This window comes from Sinohyriopsis cumingii, chromosome 15 (genome assembly GCF_028554795.1).
Source record: "Sinohyriopsis cumingii isolate HCF-2022 chromosome 15, ASM2855479v2, whole genome shotgun sequence".
Lineage (NCBI taxonomy): Eukaryota > Metazoa > Mollusca > Bivalvia > Unionida > Unionidae > Sinohyriopsis > Sinohyriopsis cumingii.
In genome coordinates this window covers 33,732,815-33,751,124 of record NC_142975.1, presented here as the reverse complement: position 1 = coordinate 33,751,124, position 18,310 = coordinate 33,732,815, and the positions used below count along the sequence as shown (strand labels likewise).

At 34.9% G+C, this 18,310-nt stretch overlaps 1 protein-coding gene across 2 annotated transcripts in view; it reads left to right on the top strand.

The window, feature by feature from the left end:
• The first annotated feature begins 437 nt into the window (after positions 1 to 437).
• The window catches only part of LOC149781577 (uncharacterized), a 39,580-nt gene continuing 21,707 nt past the window's right edge, over positions 438 to 18,310 (top strand). For both annotated transcript variants that reach the window (XM_089935618.1, XM_089935617.1), the window contains exon 1: positions 438 to 699. In XM_089935618.1, coding sequence (XP_089791744.1) covers positions 458 to 699 — 242 coding nt within the window. In that variant the 5' untranslated portion in view covers positions 438 to 457. The remainder of the gene's footprint in view (positions 700 to 18,310) is intronic.

Genomic DNA, 18,310 nt, shown 5'->3' with positions numbered 1-18,310 from the left:
CTGACTGCGGGCTCGGAGCTTTACCTCTTTCTATCACTAATTTCACTTCCTACAAAAACGAGCCAGGGTGGGAATTCCACAGTAATTCAAATAAACAAACTTCCAGAACTAGCCATATTTGAATACGATCGGAAAAATGTTTGCTTAAATATTTTTAGAGTGTTTATAGACAGTTTTCGACGATTACTATAATATACTGATCTATTAGTTTATTGCGATATTATATTGTATTAATGCAAGCCTTCAAATTCACGTTGAGGGCATGTCGAGAATAGATTTTAAATGAAATATATATTTATTAACACCACATACATGCCTTTGTTTGGATAAAGAAATAAATAAACATAATTCTACCGTCGACACGTTATGGGAACTACCTTTGGTTATAATATTAGTAAATGCCCAAACTTGTAGCTCTTCACATAAAAGATGCCAGTTGCCAGCGGGAGTTTTAAGGATGCAAAGAACAGGAAAATTAAAATTAAAGCGAAAAACATCTTCTAAAAGTCTGAGTGTGGAAAAAAATTATGAAACAAAGGAAGAGAAATGTTTTTCAGAGAGAATTAAAGATAATATAGAAGATTACGCTAACTGCGTGACACTATTGTCGAGTTCTGACGAGGACCTGCCATCGTCTAGCAAAAACGACACCAAGACTGGGGCACCATCGAGCGAGAATCTACAACATTGTGGAAAAGAGTTAGTAGATATTGTAAAATACAGAAATTTTATACAGTCTAAATATTAGCTTTATGTATTTATTGTTCGATTCTGTGTACCAGGTCGGTGCACAGGGGTACGTTACAATGAAAGGAGTATAAGGTTGGGTCGGCATGACGTCACAAGCTTAGCCACCTCCTTCCCCCATATTGCGGAGATGAAAACAATTGCTTAGTAACAGTACGGTAGCATTAGTTATGTTCGATATTGAAAACCGTTTTAGTTTACCTATATTTTGTTTATTATTTCTGTTTTCTGTTCAGAAGTGCTGCATAGTCTTCTGTACAAGCAGGATATAAAACCTCGAATATTGTTATAATAAAATAAAATAGAGACAAACAGTCATATATATAATTATATTGTTATAAAGGATATACAATATATCAATTTAAAAAAATATATACACGTTTATATAGTGCATTCGAGTAAAGAGCGATTATTGGTGTTAAAGTGTGTTGAAATATTAGAGGAAAACTGAGGATCTCCATAATTTTTTATATGAAAGTGATGATTATTCATTCTTGTAGAAACTTGTTGAAGTGTTTGACCAACATAATGCATGCTACAACTTTTACATGTTATCAAATAAATCACATCAGTTGATATGCAGTTAGTGTTATCACTTAGAGAAAATACCTCTTTTGTAGTAGGGCAAATGAAAGAAGTACTTTCTCTTATGTTTGCATAGAATTTTCAGCATTTGTGTTTGGACGCCAGTTTTTGAAAATCACTGAGGCGGGAGTCCTCTATACGCATGTAATAGATGCGCGGCAAAATTAAAAGACTTGCCAGTCTTGCTTCAGCCACCTGCTTTGTGGGAAAATGTGTTCATCAATTAGCTGTGCTGATATTTACAATGACATAATTCAGTGACTGAAAGACCCCATGATGTACATACATGTTGCCATTATAATAAGAATACATCAAAAAGAACATGATGCAATAGCTGGGCGGTAAGTTCAAAGGCTTTGACTGGCAGCGGGTGGGGAAATGTACTGATATTTACAGTGATTGAATTCAGAGTCAGAAAGACCCAGAGATGTACATGTGGTCATTTATAAAAGTACATCAAATAAACAACTTTAGCTTTCATTATTGTGTTCATTTCCAAATGTATCGCAATAAGTAGTGCACGAGAATCAAGACATGCTGAGACTTAGACAAAATGTCATTCATAAATTTGGATAAGTATTTTGGGGTTAAACAGCAAACTTACAAATACTGTAATGAGATTCAGAAGAGTGCTAAAGCTACTAGAATTGATAATCCGGATAGGACACTACCTACATGTAATAAAGTGTATGATGCCTAGCTTAGTGTTTGGAATAAGTCCTTACTTGGATTAACAAAATTCAGTATCACTCTGATGGACGAACAAGAGCTATTTAAGAAGTACATTGACTGACCATACTTTTTTTAAAATGCCCCTCGCGTTCTAGTGTTGTAGCGAAATGTAGTCATCAATAGATCAGTAGCTAGGCGTAGGTTTGATATAAGTTACGTTGAAAAACAAACTCTTGCCCATTCACAAGCATATGTTTTGATAGCTGATTGAGCATAAACCCTTTCCCGAGTAAGGTAGCAACTATAAATTTCCTGCATGATATCCTTTCATGATAAAACATACAGACATGTGTTTTAAGATCAGAATCGGTGATCTGGATATATATTAACTGCCTCTTGTACACTATTTCGTCATAAAATTAGTTTGAAACTGTATGTGAACCAGTAGGCCTAATGGGAAATAATGGCAGACGTAGCTAAGTCTGGGATGTACCAGTTTATTAGATTGTTTTCTTAAATCATCGGCAAATATTTTCAGAAAAATATACAAATCATTGAAAGCAAAGCCAATCTATTATTGTATTAAAGATTTAACTTTAAAATGCAAATTATGTAGGTCAGAAACGTAAGGGACAATGTTGTGGAATTCGTGATATGCGCTTTAAGGTCTAAGCTGTTTTCCGACTTGACACGTATTTTCGAAAATATAGGGGAAAAAACAGCAAATCGGATACTATTTAACCATTGCCTAAAATTACTACAAAGACTTAGATAAATAAGCCATAAATTTGCAATCCTGTCAATGGACTGTTGTAATGAAGCCATATTAAAGTGAGTGATTACATTACGCAAACCTCCATCTAAAAATAGATGCACTCTGTGTTGTTTCTTTAGGAAAGAAGGGACTGCAACTTTTGATGGTGGGACTCCAATTTTTACCAAAATGGGAGTCCTGGACTCCTAGTTTTAAAATCCTAGCGAGGCCTATGTTACTACTTTGCAGTAAATAGTTTTCAAAATTTTATTGGTTTGTCCAGTAATGCACACTGACCAATATTACCCTGATTGGTGTTATATTTTCACATGAAAACAGAATAACACTTTTTCTGCATTAAAGATAACAAAGCATACACTTAAAATGTACATTCAAGATAACAAAGAATGCACTAAAAAAATAAAAATGCAGAGAATGGGATTCACTCATGGGTTTTTTGATGAAAGGTCAACACATTTCCACTTGACCACAGTGATTGCATTGGCCGATAGCATTTCTTTATGTTAAGCTATATCTGACTATTGATAACCAAATTTGAGACTTTCAAAGTTAATTTTGATGGTCCAACTTCATTCTCTTGGGGAAAATTGCAGATTTACCTGCCAGCCACTATTTGTTTGCAGACCATATAATAACTAGCACTCATCGCAGTGCGAATATTGCCCACAAACGGCAAGCCTGTGAAATTTAGTACATGGCCACCATACAAAATATGGAAGAGTTTGCATTTTTTATGGTGTTTGTAAACCGTTAAATTGGCTACCAAACCTGTAAGGGTATTGATGGATATTTGTTATGCTTAGCTGAGTTTACATAATTGGCAATATTTTTTTAACTTGTCCATAATGCATTGACCGGTCACCTTGTGGATAGTCTTTTCTGTTGTAGTTACACAGCAGCCATGTAAATAGTCTTTCCAAAAGTTAGTACATGGTGGCTGTGTGAATAGACACTTCTTAAATAATCAAATTTTCTGTATTTTTTTATTACTTTTAATTTGATACATCGTTGAAAGTTATATTGCCCATCGAACTAGAGTTGAAAGATTTTGATTTAAATAGAGTGGAGTATGAAGAAAGAGAAAGGGTAAATTGAAGTGTTAGGTAGATGTTGAACTGTGGCCATTTCCTATTACTGTACAGTTCTTGTTTTCTATCCCCTTTATTTTGGTGATCAGGGGGAGGGGAAACTCCCTGCTTTTGAAAATGTCCTGGCAGCATCTCAGCGTAAATCATTCATGGGGAACAAATTTGGAATGTCTCTTTTAATGTAGGGATAAATAATCAATGACAGAATGAGCTGATGGGATAAGTAAAATCAGCAAGGGTGCAGGTTTCAAACTGCCTCAGTTTGTTACCATGCATAGAAAATGTTATAGGACGACTTTGGGTGTTTTCAATAGTTTACCTTCTTCACTAACAAGTACCAGTGGCCATGGCAGTTTTTTTTTCATCTATACCAAATACATTGTGTTAGATTTTGTTGGTATTAATCTCCACTACCATGCCTATATTTGCTCTAGATGAGATTTTCTTTGCATACTGAAACTGTATTGTTCTTCTTTTTTGAAGATAACATCGTAATGTCTTCCAAGTTTAATTGTGACATGAAATTGTAGTTAGATGCTTTGAAAGCATTTATGCAGTACAAAACAAAGGGCGGGACCCCGAGTGTCCAAGTGGTCTAAAGCACTCTCCATTAAAGATCACTGCCATTTCACCTCTATCTGCGCCGGTTCGAGTCTCGGATTCAGCCAATGTGGTATGTGAGAAAGCTTCCCAGTAGCTTCTCGTGGGTTGGTGGTTCTTTTCGGGATTTTCCCGGGTTCTTCCTCCACCATTAATACTGGCCGCCATGTATAGCTTATCGTGTGCTGAAAAATGGCTTTAAACCCCACAGCAACAACAACAAAACCAAGGGCATAGTGACTAAAGTGAGTTCTGTATCGGATCAAATGTCGACTTCCTTGAATGCTGCCGTTTATGGTAAATTTCACAATTCTTACAATCTAATATAGTTTGGAAGGAAGGAAAGATATGTTTAAAAACCTATTTGATATGAACCGTTCTTTGAAATAATCAAGATGTTAGGTTTAAACGATGTTCAAATATCCAGTTTAGATTTAAGAGATGCCACTCCTTAATTTAGTCATTGAAGTCACTTGTAATTCTGATCTTTTTCGAAAGGGCTAAAATAATTGTAATGTGATACATTTAACAAATTCTGTTAGAGATTAATTTAATAACAACGACATTTGCAATGGACAAACAAATTGATTTGAGAGGGAATTAAGAGAGGTATGCCCACTTTTTTTAAAAGCAGATCTTTGAAGAAAAAGTGTGCATTCTATAAAAAGAAAACTTACAGGGAATATTAATGATCATCAGGCGTAATGGAATATACATGGAAGGAAAACAATTAAGCTGAAGACAATCCAGCATATTGTGGTGTTAGCTTCTTATGTTTACTACAGTGATATCATCAAATCTTAGGGTCATTTTTCAACTGAAATCATTTGAAGGGCAGATTTAAGCTGAAGACAGTCTGACATGGCATGGTGTTAGCTTCTTCTGTTTACAATGGTGATATTATCAGATCTTGTGTGCAGCTTTCAACCGAAATCGATTTATCCATGGATGTCACTGATCAACATTGGCTTATTTCTTACACATGTGGAAAATTACAGGGTATCTCAGTTAGATGGAGAAATTACAGGACTCATAATGTGATGAAACAGATATTTTCTGGATCTAATGGAAATGACAATGTTTAGTATCAGTATCTTTCAAGATCCAGTAATATTCAGATAATTTGACTTATATGACTCAAAGCGCCATTGGGGCTTTAAATCGCCCCAAAACAATGAATAAAACTCACTGACAACTAATAGGTAGTCCAATTTGAACATACTTTTGTTATCTTGTCATTGATGAGAATGGTATATAAATAAATGCCAAGTATGTCTGCCATCTGTATACTGAAAATGCAGGCAGTATGTCAACACACATAAAAGGGCACCACTGAGCACCGAAGACCTTCGAAAGATGGAAGGAACATGAAGTTCATATGTGTATCAATAATGTTTTGCATTGTAGGCTGCGTATCGTGAATTGTATTGGTATGTGGCACATGTGCATCATTTTATCCCTTACAGATGTAAGTAGCAGATCACCCTTTGATCTTAACAAATAAAGTAATGAAGTAAAATTGATCTCAACAAATAAAGTAATGAAGTAAAATTGATCTCAACAAATAAAGTAATGAAGTAAAATTAATGCAAGGCACTTGATGACTGTAAGTGTCCATTTCCTTTATGAACTTATAAAATGACAGTAAGTCTTTCTACGTTTTTAATTAATTGTACAGAGGTTCAATTTCAACATGCAGTATTGTGTTTCAGGCAAAGTTTTGTTTGCATTTAAGGGAGAAAATGTATGATCACTAGTACAAGTAGTTTTCAAATGAGGTGGTCGTTTGAATAAAAATGAGTTCTTTAAATTATTTTCGCAAAGAAGGTCATAGGGAAGATTCAGAGAAGGATTATTCACATGAAATTGGAAGGATAAAATGCAAGGCTGACACTGCATCTGAGATAACTGTTCCTCCACAGGGACATTGGCCAGACTCTGTGGGAGCAAATGTGTCAAATATGACACAACTAACTTACAATCAAAGAAATGTTCAGCCACATTCTATTGGTAATTATTCTTGGCTTGAATTCAGTGACTTGAAGGAAAGCTATTTTACAGTTTTGTAAACAATATTCCAAACTGGTTGGAAATTCAGCCATTGTATTAGTCATAGGAAATGACAAATTCAGGATTAGTCAAGCAAGTCATAAAGCCTGTACAGCACAGTATAAAAGTGTGCAGAAAATCCCTGAAGTTTGAGTTGCAAACATTCAACTAGGAAAGGATATTTTAAAACCAAATGAGATTGAAATGAAAAACAAATAAAATAAGAGCTATTTTTATTGCACCCAGAAGTCTAACTCAATATGGAAAACCATTTTCTGATTTGGAAATGCTCTGTGCATTCCAGGTGAACAGTCTTAAACTTGGTGCTAATTATTAGAACATACTCAGGGCAAAAGACTTTGTGCTATAAATTTTGAGAAAAGAATTTGGGGAAGGTCTGAATTCCATAAAATTCCTTTCCATTTCTTGCTGATGGAAGTACTGGTGCAGCCATATCATATCAAGAAATTATGTATATGAGATACATTGATAATAGCAAAAACTACAAAATTGAGCCCATGGACAAAATATATATGTTGTACATTATTTATGTGTATTGTTTCTAATATGTTTTAAAATGCATGCCTCTTGTCAAATCTAAGCAAGAGATCGACATTTTGGGACAAGTGAAAATATGGGTTGGACAAGTGAATTTTCTGAAACTACAGATAAAAATTAATTAGCCCTGTTGTCTATTACGTAGCTTTTTTTACTTGATTTGATTTCATAAAAAGTCATGTTTTTTTTCTGACTGGTTTAAATTAATACTCAGTGCTTTCATTTTCTCAACAAAGCAAACATCTAAATATTTTTCTCATCAAAGTTGAAAATGGAAGTGGTTGGAGAGGCAGTGGTCTTCGTTTTATGTCAGTGGATCAGAAATTAGTTTCAAATTTCATGGGATTGTGGATGTGCACTTTGTTTATCAGTAGAACTAGTGGTTATCAACTTGCTGAATTAAACAGATTAAAATACAAAGTAATTACTGTAGTATCATTGATTTTCATCAGCCTCATTGTTGTGGTTTTGTGAGAAAAACATTTTAATGGGTGCCTAAATTCACGGTTTTGCCTGTCAAAGTGTTCATATTTGTAGTTATTTAGTTTTGTGGACTAGCATATACCAATACAAAAGAACAAATATATGCTGATAACAAAGGACAATCACTTCAATGGTTAAAATGATACTACCACCTGTGTAAACAAATCTAAAACACACCAAGAATAGTCATTTACACTAAACATCAAAGGGAGCTATCACACCCAATATCTCCAAGCTAGTAGGTTATTAAGATACACGTGATTTATATCTTCCGTAAGCACTTTCCATAAAGTTGTACCTGGTTTCTGATGACCATGCTATTAATACATTTGCTTAAAATTGGTAAAACTCAACTCTGATCGCTATCGGTTCCTATAAAGTCTTAATTCATTTCAACTGTATGCCAGGCACGGATCTTTATCCTTTACTAGTTGAATGTTTGCATTGTTTCCCCTTGCTCAGGGCAATTAGAGTCAACATTCTGATATTTTTTAAACCCATTAAAGTGTCTATATTTCCAAATTGAAAGATAATGGAATCACTGCTTTGTTTGAGCCTGCAAAATATCCTGTTTCACCACAAAAATAACACCCTTTGACCAAAATAATAACAATCCTTGGCTTGTATCATCACAGTATATAACATTTTATAGTTAGCTGTGAAGCAGTTGCTTTTGCGTTAAGGTGAATTTTGTCCTTGCAATACAGTTTTAAGCTCATTGTAGTCATCAGTGTATCTCAAAAAGAATGAAGGATATTGGTCAACATAAATGTTACAAGTCTATGTGCTCTCAAAGCAAATGAATGTGAATACTAATAAGACTTGGCAGGAAATGAAACAATTATTCAAAGTTGCACGGGGAAAAGTTCCCCAATTCCAAATTTTTTGTGACAAAAATACTCATCTCAGAGCAACTTCAACATTAAAAAACTAAATGAAAACCTATCAAAAATGCAAATGAATGGAGTTACTGTTCTCAATACAGGGATGGCGAACGAGGTGGCATTTCATCAAATGGGATCCACTGGTCTCCTCATTCAGCAAATCTGCTTTAGAATGATTGATTACATCAAATAGACTCAGGTAAACAGTGTTTTCCCAAAGACAAGACAGCAAACGAACGTATATAGGAAAACAGCTAGGGAGAACAATCATTAACCTTAGCTGTAGGAGAATTAGGCAGGGTGAATATGATTTGCTAAACAAGGGATTGAAATTTGTTTCCACATCAAGATATGTGGATGTTTCGATGCTAAAAGAACCAGTTAGAAAATTTACCAGAAAATTGATAATTACAACATTTTTCCATTCAGGCATACATAGGGAACAGGAACCTGTCATGGAGAAAAGTACTCGGTGTCCACCACCCTCAACATTTCCTTCAACTATTAGACAAATAACCGATAAGGTGATGGCACAAATCTCCAAAATGCGATTTCAGTGAGAAAGACCAAACATCAACAAGGAAGAAGTAAATGCTATGCAAACTCTTAAACAAGATCAATCCATTGTTATTAGAAAATCAGATAAAGGTTCATCAACAGTGATTATGGATAAGGAAGACTACATAAGGGAGATTGAACAACAATTGGCAAACCAAAAGCATTACAGAAAGATAGACAATCCAATCTTCCCAGAGACTAGTAAAACTGTAACAGAAATTGTTAATCATTTGTAAAGATTACATTTATTAGCAAAAAAACAAGTGGTGTACTTAACACCGCCAGTTAACCCTAAACCTAGTCACATTTACACTTTACTAAAAATACATAAAGATCCAGATTTGTGGTGGGTCCCCTTTGAAAGTCCCCCTGGAAGACCGATAGTATCAGCTGTAGGGAGTGAGTCTTATAAAATATCAGAATATGTGGATTGGTTTTTAGCTCCGTTAGCAACAAAACATCCATCTTATCTCGGGGATACACACAAAAAATTTGGATAAAATTAAAATTATCAAAATTCCAAAAGAAGCTTCCTCATTGCCCTAGACGTAGACAGCATATACACAAATATTGACAACAAGGAGGGCTGGAAGGCGGTGCAGGATTGTTTTACGAATAACCCTGACCGGAAGAGACCAGATCATGAAATTTTGGAGTTATTGAAACTGGGCTTAGAAAATAAAACGATTTTGAATTCAATGGTTACTGTGTATTTACAAATATAAGGGACAGCTGTGGGTAAAACATTCGCCCCAAGTTATGCTAATATCTTTATGGCCAACTGGGAAAAAGAAGTTTTTAAGAAATGTCAGTTTCTCCCTTTGGTCTTTTTTAAAAAAACTAGATGACTTTTTTCTCATTTGGACATTTTCAAGGGAAAAGTTTAATAGGTTTTTCGAGATTTTAAATAATTTCCATCCCTCGATTAAACTAAAGGCAACTGTAAAGTTGTTGTTGTAGGGTTTAATGCCATTTTTCAGCACATGATAGGCTCTACATGGCGGCCAGTATTAATGGTGGAGGAAAACCTCGGGAAGAACCACCAACCCATGAGAAGCTACTGGCAAGATGTCTCACGCAACTGTAAAGGAATCTTCCATTGATTTTCTAGATACATGTACCGTTGTTTTTAAATGGGTCGATTTCGGAAAGATGGGTTTTTTAGACACTAAAGTCTTTTTTAAACCCACGGACACTCACCAACTACTACATAACCCTTCCTTCCATCCGAAACACACTTGCAGTGGAATTCTAAAATACCAAATTATTAGGTTTCACAGACTTTGCACTAGACAGATAGATTTTCAAAGAGCGATAAATATACTATTTAGATCACTTTGTGGAACGGGTTATTCAAAGTGATTTCTGAGAACAATTAAAATTAACACAATATGGGATTTTCACTCTTACACACATACATTCGGAACAGCTAAAGCCTGTCACAGCAAACGTTGCAATACGTGCCCTTTTTTGGAAGAATAAAGAACTTTCTCTAGCCATGCCACTCATCAGACCAATGCAGTCAAGCAAAATTTTTCCTGTGATTTGAGAAACGTTATTTACTTGATCTCATGCAAAAAGTGGCAAAAACAATATGTTGGTCAGACTTACTCTCACACTGAGAGACCACTTCACCAGACATAGATTTGACATTAATTACAAAGAAAATAAATCTGGGGCAAATCATTTTAACAGTAATGACCATTCCCTGAAAGATTCTGCCATCATTCCAATTGAAGCGGTTGAGAAAAAAGGACTTTCTAACTAAAAGAGAAAATTATTGGATCAAAAGATTGAAAACTCTAAACCCCTGGGATCTTAATCTGCAAGAGGAAACTGAAACAGAGAATGTCATTTATCTCATTACATGTAAGATCTGTAGCCTTCATTATGTTGGAGAAACTGAAAAGCTACACAGAAAGATCAACCTTCTTAAATCTGATTGGATGACAATGAAGCTGTCCAGAAGCCCGGTTGCAGAACACTTCTTTTCCCCTGGCCACACTTTCAGTGATATAACACGTATTGCAATTGCTCACAACCCCAGCTGGAGTCTCCAAACCAGGAAAGAAAACAAAATCTTACTAGATATGCTGCCTTGGAACATTGAAACCAAGCAGTTTAAACCAAGAAGACTAAAAAAAAGACAACCATGCACAAATAAAATTATCTTTTGCAGCCAACACATTATCTTTTAAATAATTCTCTAAATTTGCTTAATGGCCTATGACTACTATAACAATGAAATATCCAGGATATAATTTGCGCCTACATAAATTTACATAAAAAAAATAACATGTTATTATCACTCATCAATTTCTTGGTCAATACAAATATTTTTCAGCATCAGCAATAAACTAAAATAAACAAGTTGAAACATAAATTAAGTTAAAAGGTTGAATTCCTGTACAAACAGTCATGTAAAGTTTCACAAACATAACCGTTTTTCTGTTTTATTTGTTTGTATTTGCCTTTGAAAAAGACTCAATAAAGAGTCAAAATCGCTCAGGCTAGTTAGATACTAGTTTCACACTGTGCATTGTCAGTCTATTGTATTTATATATACAAGCTTGCCATTTCTAGGCTCTTTAGAAGTTAAAGTGATTTTTTTTTCTTAATATCCACTATTCTATTTCCTCCTTTGGGGGCCCTGAGTGGCCAAGTGGTCTAAAGCGCTCTTCTTTACGGATCACTGCCATCTCACCTCTGTCTTCGTAGGTTTGAGTCTCGGATTCGGCTAATGTGGGTATGTGAGAAAGCTTGCCAGTAGCTTCTCGTAGGTCGGTGGTTCTTTCTGGGCTTTTTCCGGGTTCTTCCTCCACCATTAATACTGGCAGCCATACATAGCCTATCGTGTGCTGAAAAATGGCGTTAAACCCTAAAACAACAACAACAACAACATTTCCTCCTTCATTTGTTCTTTTTGTGCCTTCAAGTCAATAGCAGTCATGTAGTTATCAGTATTGGATTTCATGACGATGATGATTACAGGTGGTGACTTCATCTTTTATACTGTGCTTCAAAATCTTGAGGTCTATTTCACCAGTTTGGTATGGGAAGTTAATGATTTAGTTGTGGAAGGATGTGCTGATACAATAATGTGGTGTTATTTATCATATCACGTAATTCAAGGAAACCATTATAGGTCCAAGCTAAACACCCATTCCGTTGCATCAGAATAACACTGGTTGTTGAAAAGATTGTGGGTGTTCTTTATTTACAAAACTGATTTTATAAATATAGTCATGTTGTTTAGAGCATTTGTTGAGTTGACATTTCCTCAACATTTGATGACTGATTTGTTGGAGGAATGTTATTGTCAACATGAACCGTTACACTGTCTTGATTTTCTTGAATGTTTATCAAGTCAAAAGTTACCTTTTTGTGTCATTTGTCACCATTATGTTGAACATATCTGGAGTGAATCAGTAAAACTCAACAAAAATACATTTAATATTGCTTGTAATATGGACCATGTTAGAATCCTGCCACTTTCTTTGTTTTTAAACTTTGTTAGCTAACACTATTTTCTGCAACATTATCTCCAGGGATACTGCATCCTAAACTTATTAGCCCATTTTTTTTAATGAAGATAATCCACGACTATTATTCCTATATTCTTACATTGGAATTAGATGATCACTGATTACAACAGTCATGACCTGACAAATTTTCTCTTTACATGGTAGGCAGCTTGTAGTCATAATTAACACAAGTAAGAAATTTGTAAGTATTTTATTTCATATTTTTGAAACTGAATATGATATGTATGCTTCTTTTATAAAGTACATGAGTTGCAAATTTGGACTCTTGTACTTAATGCAGCACAAATACAATGATATGGGAGGCCGAGTGGTCTAAAGCGCTCTCCGTTACAGATCACTGCCATCTCACCTCTGTCTGCATGGGTTCGAGTCTCGGATTTGGCCAATGTGGGTATGTGAGAAAGCTTGCCAGTAGCTTCTCGTGGGTTGGTTCTTTCTGGGGTTTTCCTGGGTTCTTCCTCCACCATCAGTACTGGCCGCCATGTATAGTCTTTTGTGTGCTGAGATATTGCGTTAAGCCCTACAACACAACAGCAATACAATGATATAATAATAATAATAATAATAATACTTTATTTAGAGAAGGTAGCTCAGTTAGTTACAGAACTAATCTACCTTGACGTCTTCTATTTGTTATGTACAATATATACAGTATATACAACATGATGTGAAGTGTCTGGCTTGACACTAAATAATTAAGTGATTTTAAAATTCAAAGTATCAAGCCTGGAACACATGCACAGGCATCAGTGAAAACATAAACATCTATAAAACATAAAATATCATATAGTTTAAAGATTAAGATTAAGTTATATGTTTGTTGTCTTTGGCATTTTCAAAGACAATCAGCTGTTTTTGGTTTTCACAATCATTCAAGCTCCCATTTGACACAATTTTTTAAAAGCTTACAGTGTATGAAATTTGGATATGAGATATACATTTCCAAAGTCAGAGTTCCGTTATATTCCCATAAAGAGTCCCTGGCAATAGGAGATGCCAACAACTGTGCTTGGGACTCCTTGTTTTTTTGTTTTTGTTTTTTTACAAAATCCATATATAAATAATATTGGAAGTGGAGATAATAATTTCAGCGTTGAAAACCCAAGAAGAGCTGTACATGTTGATGTATCACAATGCTAGATTATACAGATGCATTTATGATTTTCATTTAACAATAATTTAAACATGACCACTACTGTTTTTGTCTGTAGTGAAGGTGATGTGTGAAGAATATTGCCAACTTTGTTTATTAAAGTCAATACTTTCCCCATGAAAGGTTTCCATTTGTTTTAATTAAAAGCAGTACACTTTTAGAGGTGAAATGATTCATCGATATGTCAATGCATATATATTTTTGCGGTAGTAGCTAGTACACATAACAATACAAGAGATGGAAAATCTTTACAGAAAGATAACAATATACCATATGAAAGTTATTTTAGTCTTCATGAGTAATCATTAGTCATATGCCTTAATTGTTATTCTTTAGTTGAAAATTCATCTGAGACAGCTGTAGCAGACACAGGTACTCATTTTTGTTAGTAAAAGTGAAAAAGACTCGACAACACTAACTTGCCTTCTACAGATGAACACTGAAGTGACATGCTTCATAATGTTGTATGTGGTGTTGGTATAGGGTAGCGGCTTGTTGTTGTTGTAGGGTTTAACGTCATTTTTCAGCACGCAATAGGCTATACATGGCGGCCAGTATTAATGGTGGAGGAAGAACCCGGGAAAACCCCGGAAAGAACCACTGACCCAATAGAAGCTAATGGCAAGCTTTCTCACATACCCACATTAGCCAAATCCGAGACTCGAACCCACGCAGGCAAAGGTGAGATGGCAGTGATCCGTAACGGAGAGCACTTTAGATCACTAGGCCACTCGGGGCCCAGGTAGCTGCTTACTAGCAAGCCTAGTAAACTTAAACAACATTATGTCTAGACAAACCTGCATGAAATTGACTGGGAGATGATTTATTTTCTCAGAAATTTTGAGTATAACATTGTTTATGTCTTGAAGCTGCTGACAGATGAAATTAAACTATAGCATTGATGAAATATGACCTAAAACTTACCATCTGCATTGTCTCATGGGTAGCTGGAGATCTTGGCCCATAATGGAGATGGACCATTACAGATTTGGCCAATATAAATTTCATTAAGAAATCTCCACATAAAATTCTTGGTCCAGTATAGAGTTGGCACATATGCTTGGCCTATACCGCTTTGGCTGGCACAAATTTTGTTAAGAAATCTCCACATAACATTCTTAATATGTTCTGCAGTTAAATACAGTATTTTAACCAAATGAATTCAGTTGTGATTGTTAAATGCTCTGCATCTTAAATCTCGTTAAAAAAACTTCCAGATGAAAATGGTTCATCATATGGACTATTTACAGGTACTAAATTGGGTCAGGAAAGACGATATCAAATATTGTTGTTTTGGGTTTAATGACATTTCTCAGCGCAATATAAGCTACATATGGTGCCCTTGCAAGTGGTGGATGAAGAAACATGGAAACCCAGTTGAGAACCACTGACCCATGGGAGACGTCAAATATTTACTGCTGATAATAAATTTATATAGATAAAATATTTAACTATGGTTAGCATTGAGAGAAGGAATAAGACAGAGTAAGGTAGGCAAAGATACAAAATTTTATATTAAAAATAAATATATAAGCATTTAAAATATTTGCTTTGTCAATTGTGCTCATGTTAAAAAAAAATTACATTTATTTCAATTAACATAGTGGTTTTACACAGACAGAGGCATTTAAACTTAGAATATTCAAAAATATTTACTGTTGATACAGAATTTATGGTATATGGATTGGAGACATGATTGTGCGACCGTTTTTATGCTTTTGGAATTTTAATGTGACCTTAACAATTTTCCTGTCATATCTCTAAAACGTCTGCAGTGTGGCAGTTTATAGTGATGTCTAGCACTGGGGCGTCATGCCGCAGCCTTGTAGCATGATGTCCCACCCAGTCACATTAACCAGACACCAGGCCGACCAGTCCTAACACTAACCTCTTAAGGCTGAATACCAAGTGAAGTGTAGCTGCTAGTTCCAGTTTTGTAAGTCTTTGGTATGACTCGGCCAGGGTTCAAACCCATGACCTCCTGCATCCATGGCAGGGAGATCTGACTGTAATCAGATTACACATGTCAGCATGTTTACAGTCACAAATAGTAAAGTAGAAACGTGGTACCTTCAGCTCAATTAACAGTTAACAAGGGCAGTTTCAATATATTGATTATGCAGTATATAATTTAATTAACTGGTGCTATGACTTTTTCCTCCATTTCCATTGCAAAATAAATGACCATTACGAGAAACATACAAGGAATAACAAAATGAAATGGCTGTTGAACAAATATAAATACATACAGTAAATACATCCACATTTCTATTATATAAATCACAGGATGAAAGGCCAAGTTTGTAATGGGCTGAAATGTTATGGGAGAATTTGGGTGGGCCGAGTTCTTTGTGGGCTAAAAAATCAATTATAGGCCGAGTAGTCCTGGAACCAGTCACATGACATAAATGGTTGTAAAACTAAATTTGATTGCCACATTGTGCCCAGGAACAAGCATTATGTCATAGACTGAACCTTGCATCAACAAAGTTTTACATGTTTTAAATGATTGTAGGACAAAGTCACAGGACAAAAGTCATGGACAGAAAGTCACAAGTCTGATTTTTACAGTTACAAAAGAGGGGTAGGACAAAAAGTCACAGACAAAAGTCAGGTGTCACAATCATTTTTAGTGGCGTTATGAAAAAGGTGTTGGTCAACAAGTCACAATATGACTTTTGTAATTCTGAAGTCATCTTTGTGAATGAATTACAACCATGATTTTCATACTCCCTTTCCTACTTTATTCAACAATTTTTAATATTCAATTTTTGTAAGTTTTTCAGCTAAAATGGTAAAATTACATTTACTGATGCAATACATGTATATGAAACATTTCAATTGTGCTTTTGTTATATGTAGTATATAAACATATTCTATAATGATTTATTTGTCCTATTAAATCTAGTTTTGAAACACTTACACGTTTTTGCCTGCTATATTATTGTCAATTCCACCTATTCCTGCATAAAATATAATTTGATAAAGAGAGACCAGACATTTGCTTCTAGCATACATATGCTATAACCTTGTTTACACAGTAATTAAAGAAACAAACCCTCAGCCAATCTCTACATTCTTATCACCACCCTTCCAGCCAGCAAAACAATCTCCAAATTGCTAAATTATTGTCAGAACTATGCATTCCTGTCTAACACAACTGCTCCACATTCTGTGTAAAATGTTTGTTTTTTTCATCAATATTAATGTTACCATTTTATAGCATTAAAAATTTTTCAAGTGTGACATCTTGTTCTGTAGCTTTTGCCATATATGCTCATTGTAATAATAAAAATATGAATTGTGACTTTTTGTCCTGTGACTTTTTGAACTACATGTTCATCATAACAATACAAGTATGAAATGTGACTATTTGTCCTGTGACTTTTTGTCCTATGTGTTTTTGTGACTTTTTGTCCTATGTGTTTTTGTAACCTTTTGTCCTGTGACTATTTGTGACTTGTCCATGACTTTTTGTCCTGTGACTCTCTCTGTCCATGTACCATTTAAAATACATACTATGTAGAAAAGCCCAAATGGCTGATTATTTAGATGACAGTTTCATTAGGCAAACACTGGCTGCTGATGATTATGATGGCAATAATTTGTAAATTATGAAGTATATCAGATTATTGGAGCTGGGGAAAGTGTTAATGGAGATTTCAGTGGGTGATTGTGAGCCCATAAATCGTGTTAAATATGAGTCTGATGCATGCTGAATGGACAAAATTAGACAGCATGCCGGTCAGTCACCCTTGCAGCAAATGTTGAAAAAGCAGAATACCAAGCCAAAATAATTAAAAAACACGGTTTAAAAGTAGGGTACAATTGTCATTCATTTTCAAAATCAGTTTACATATTTTTGTACATGAATAAATACATATATAATATATTCCAGTAAAATGCATACAGTAAAAGCTAAACAGGAAATAAAAGATTTGTCTTTTTACATCCAGTCTTGCCTTTCCTTACTAACCAGGAAATTGGCCTATCTCTTCAAGGTATTATTTACCATGCTAGGCTTTGTGTGGAGACTAGAGATGTTTGTTTTTTATATAAATTCCCCTTAATTTCTAAAAATTGCTCCAACGCATTAGCTTCCTTTTAAAATAGCATCAGATATCTGTATAACTACTGTATGTATATTTATGTTATGGATTACCACATACACTCACTTACAAGTCAAATCCATCAGCAAACCACATACATCTCATATATATATATATATATATATATATATATATATATATATATATATATATATATATATATATATATATATTGTACCGCTCTGGTGGCCTAGTGGTTAGAGAGTCTGCCTCGGATGCAGGAGGTCTTGGGTTCGCTCCCCAGCCAAGTCATACCAAAGACTTCCAAAAATGGTACTTACAGCTTCCTCACTTGGCACTCAGCATTCGAGGTTAGTGTTAGGACTGGTCAGACTGGTGTCAGGATAATATGTATGGGACATCATGCTACATGTCTGCAACATGATGCCTCAGTGCTAGACATCACTATAAACTGCCACACTGCAGACATCATAGTGATATGACAAGAAAATTGTTAAGGCTACATTAAAATTCCAAAAACATAAAAACACATGCACAGTCACA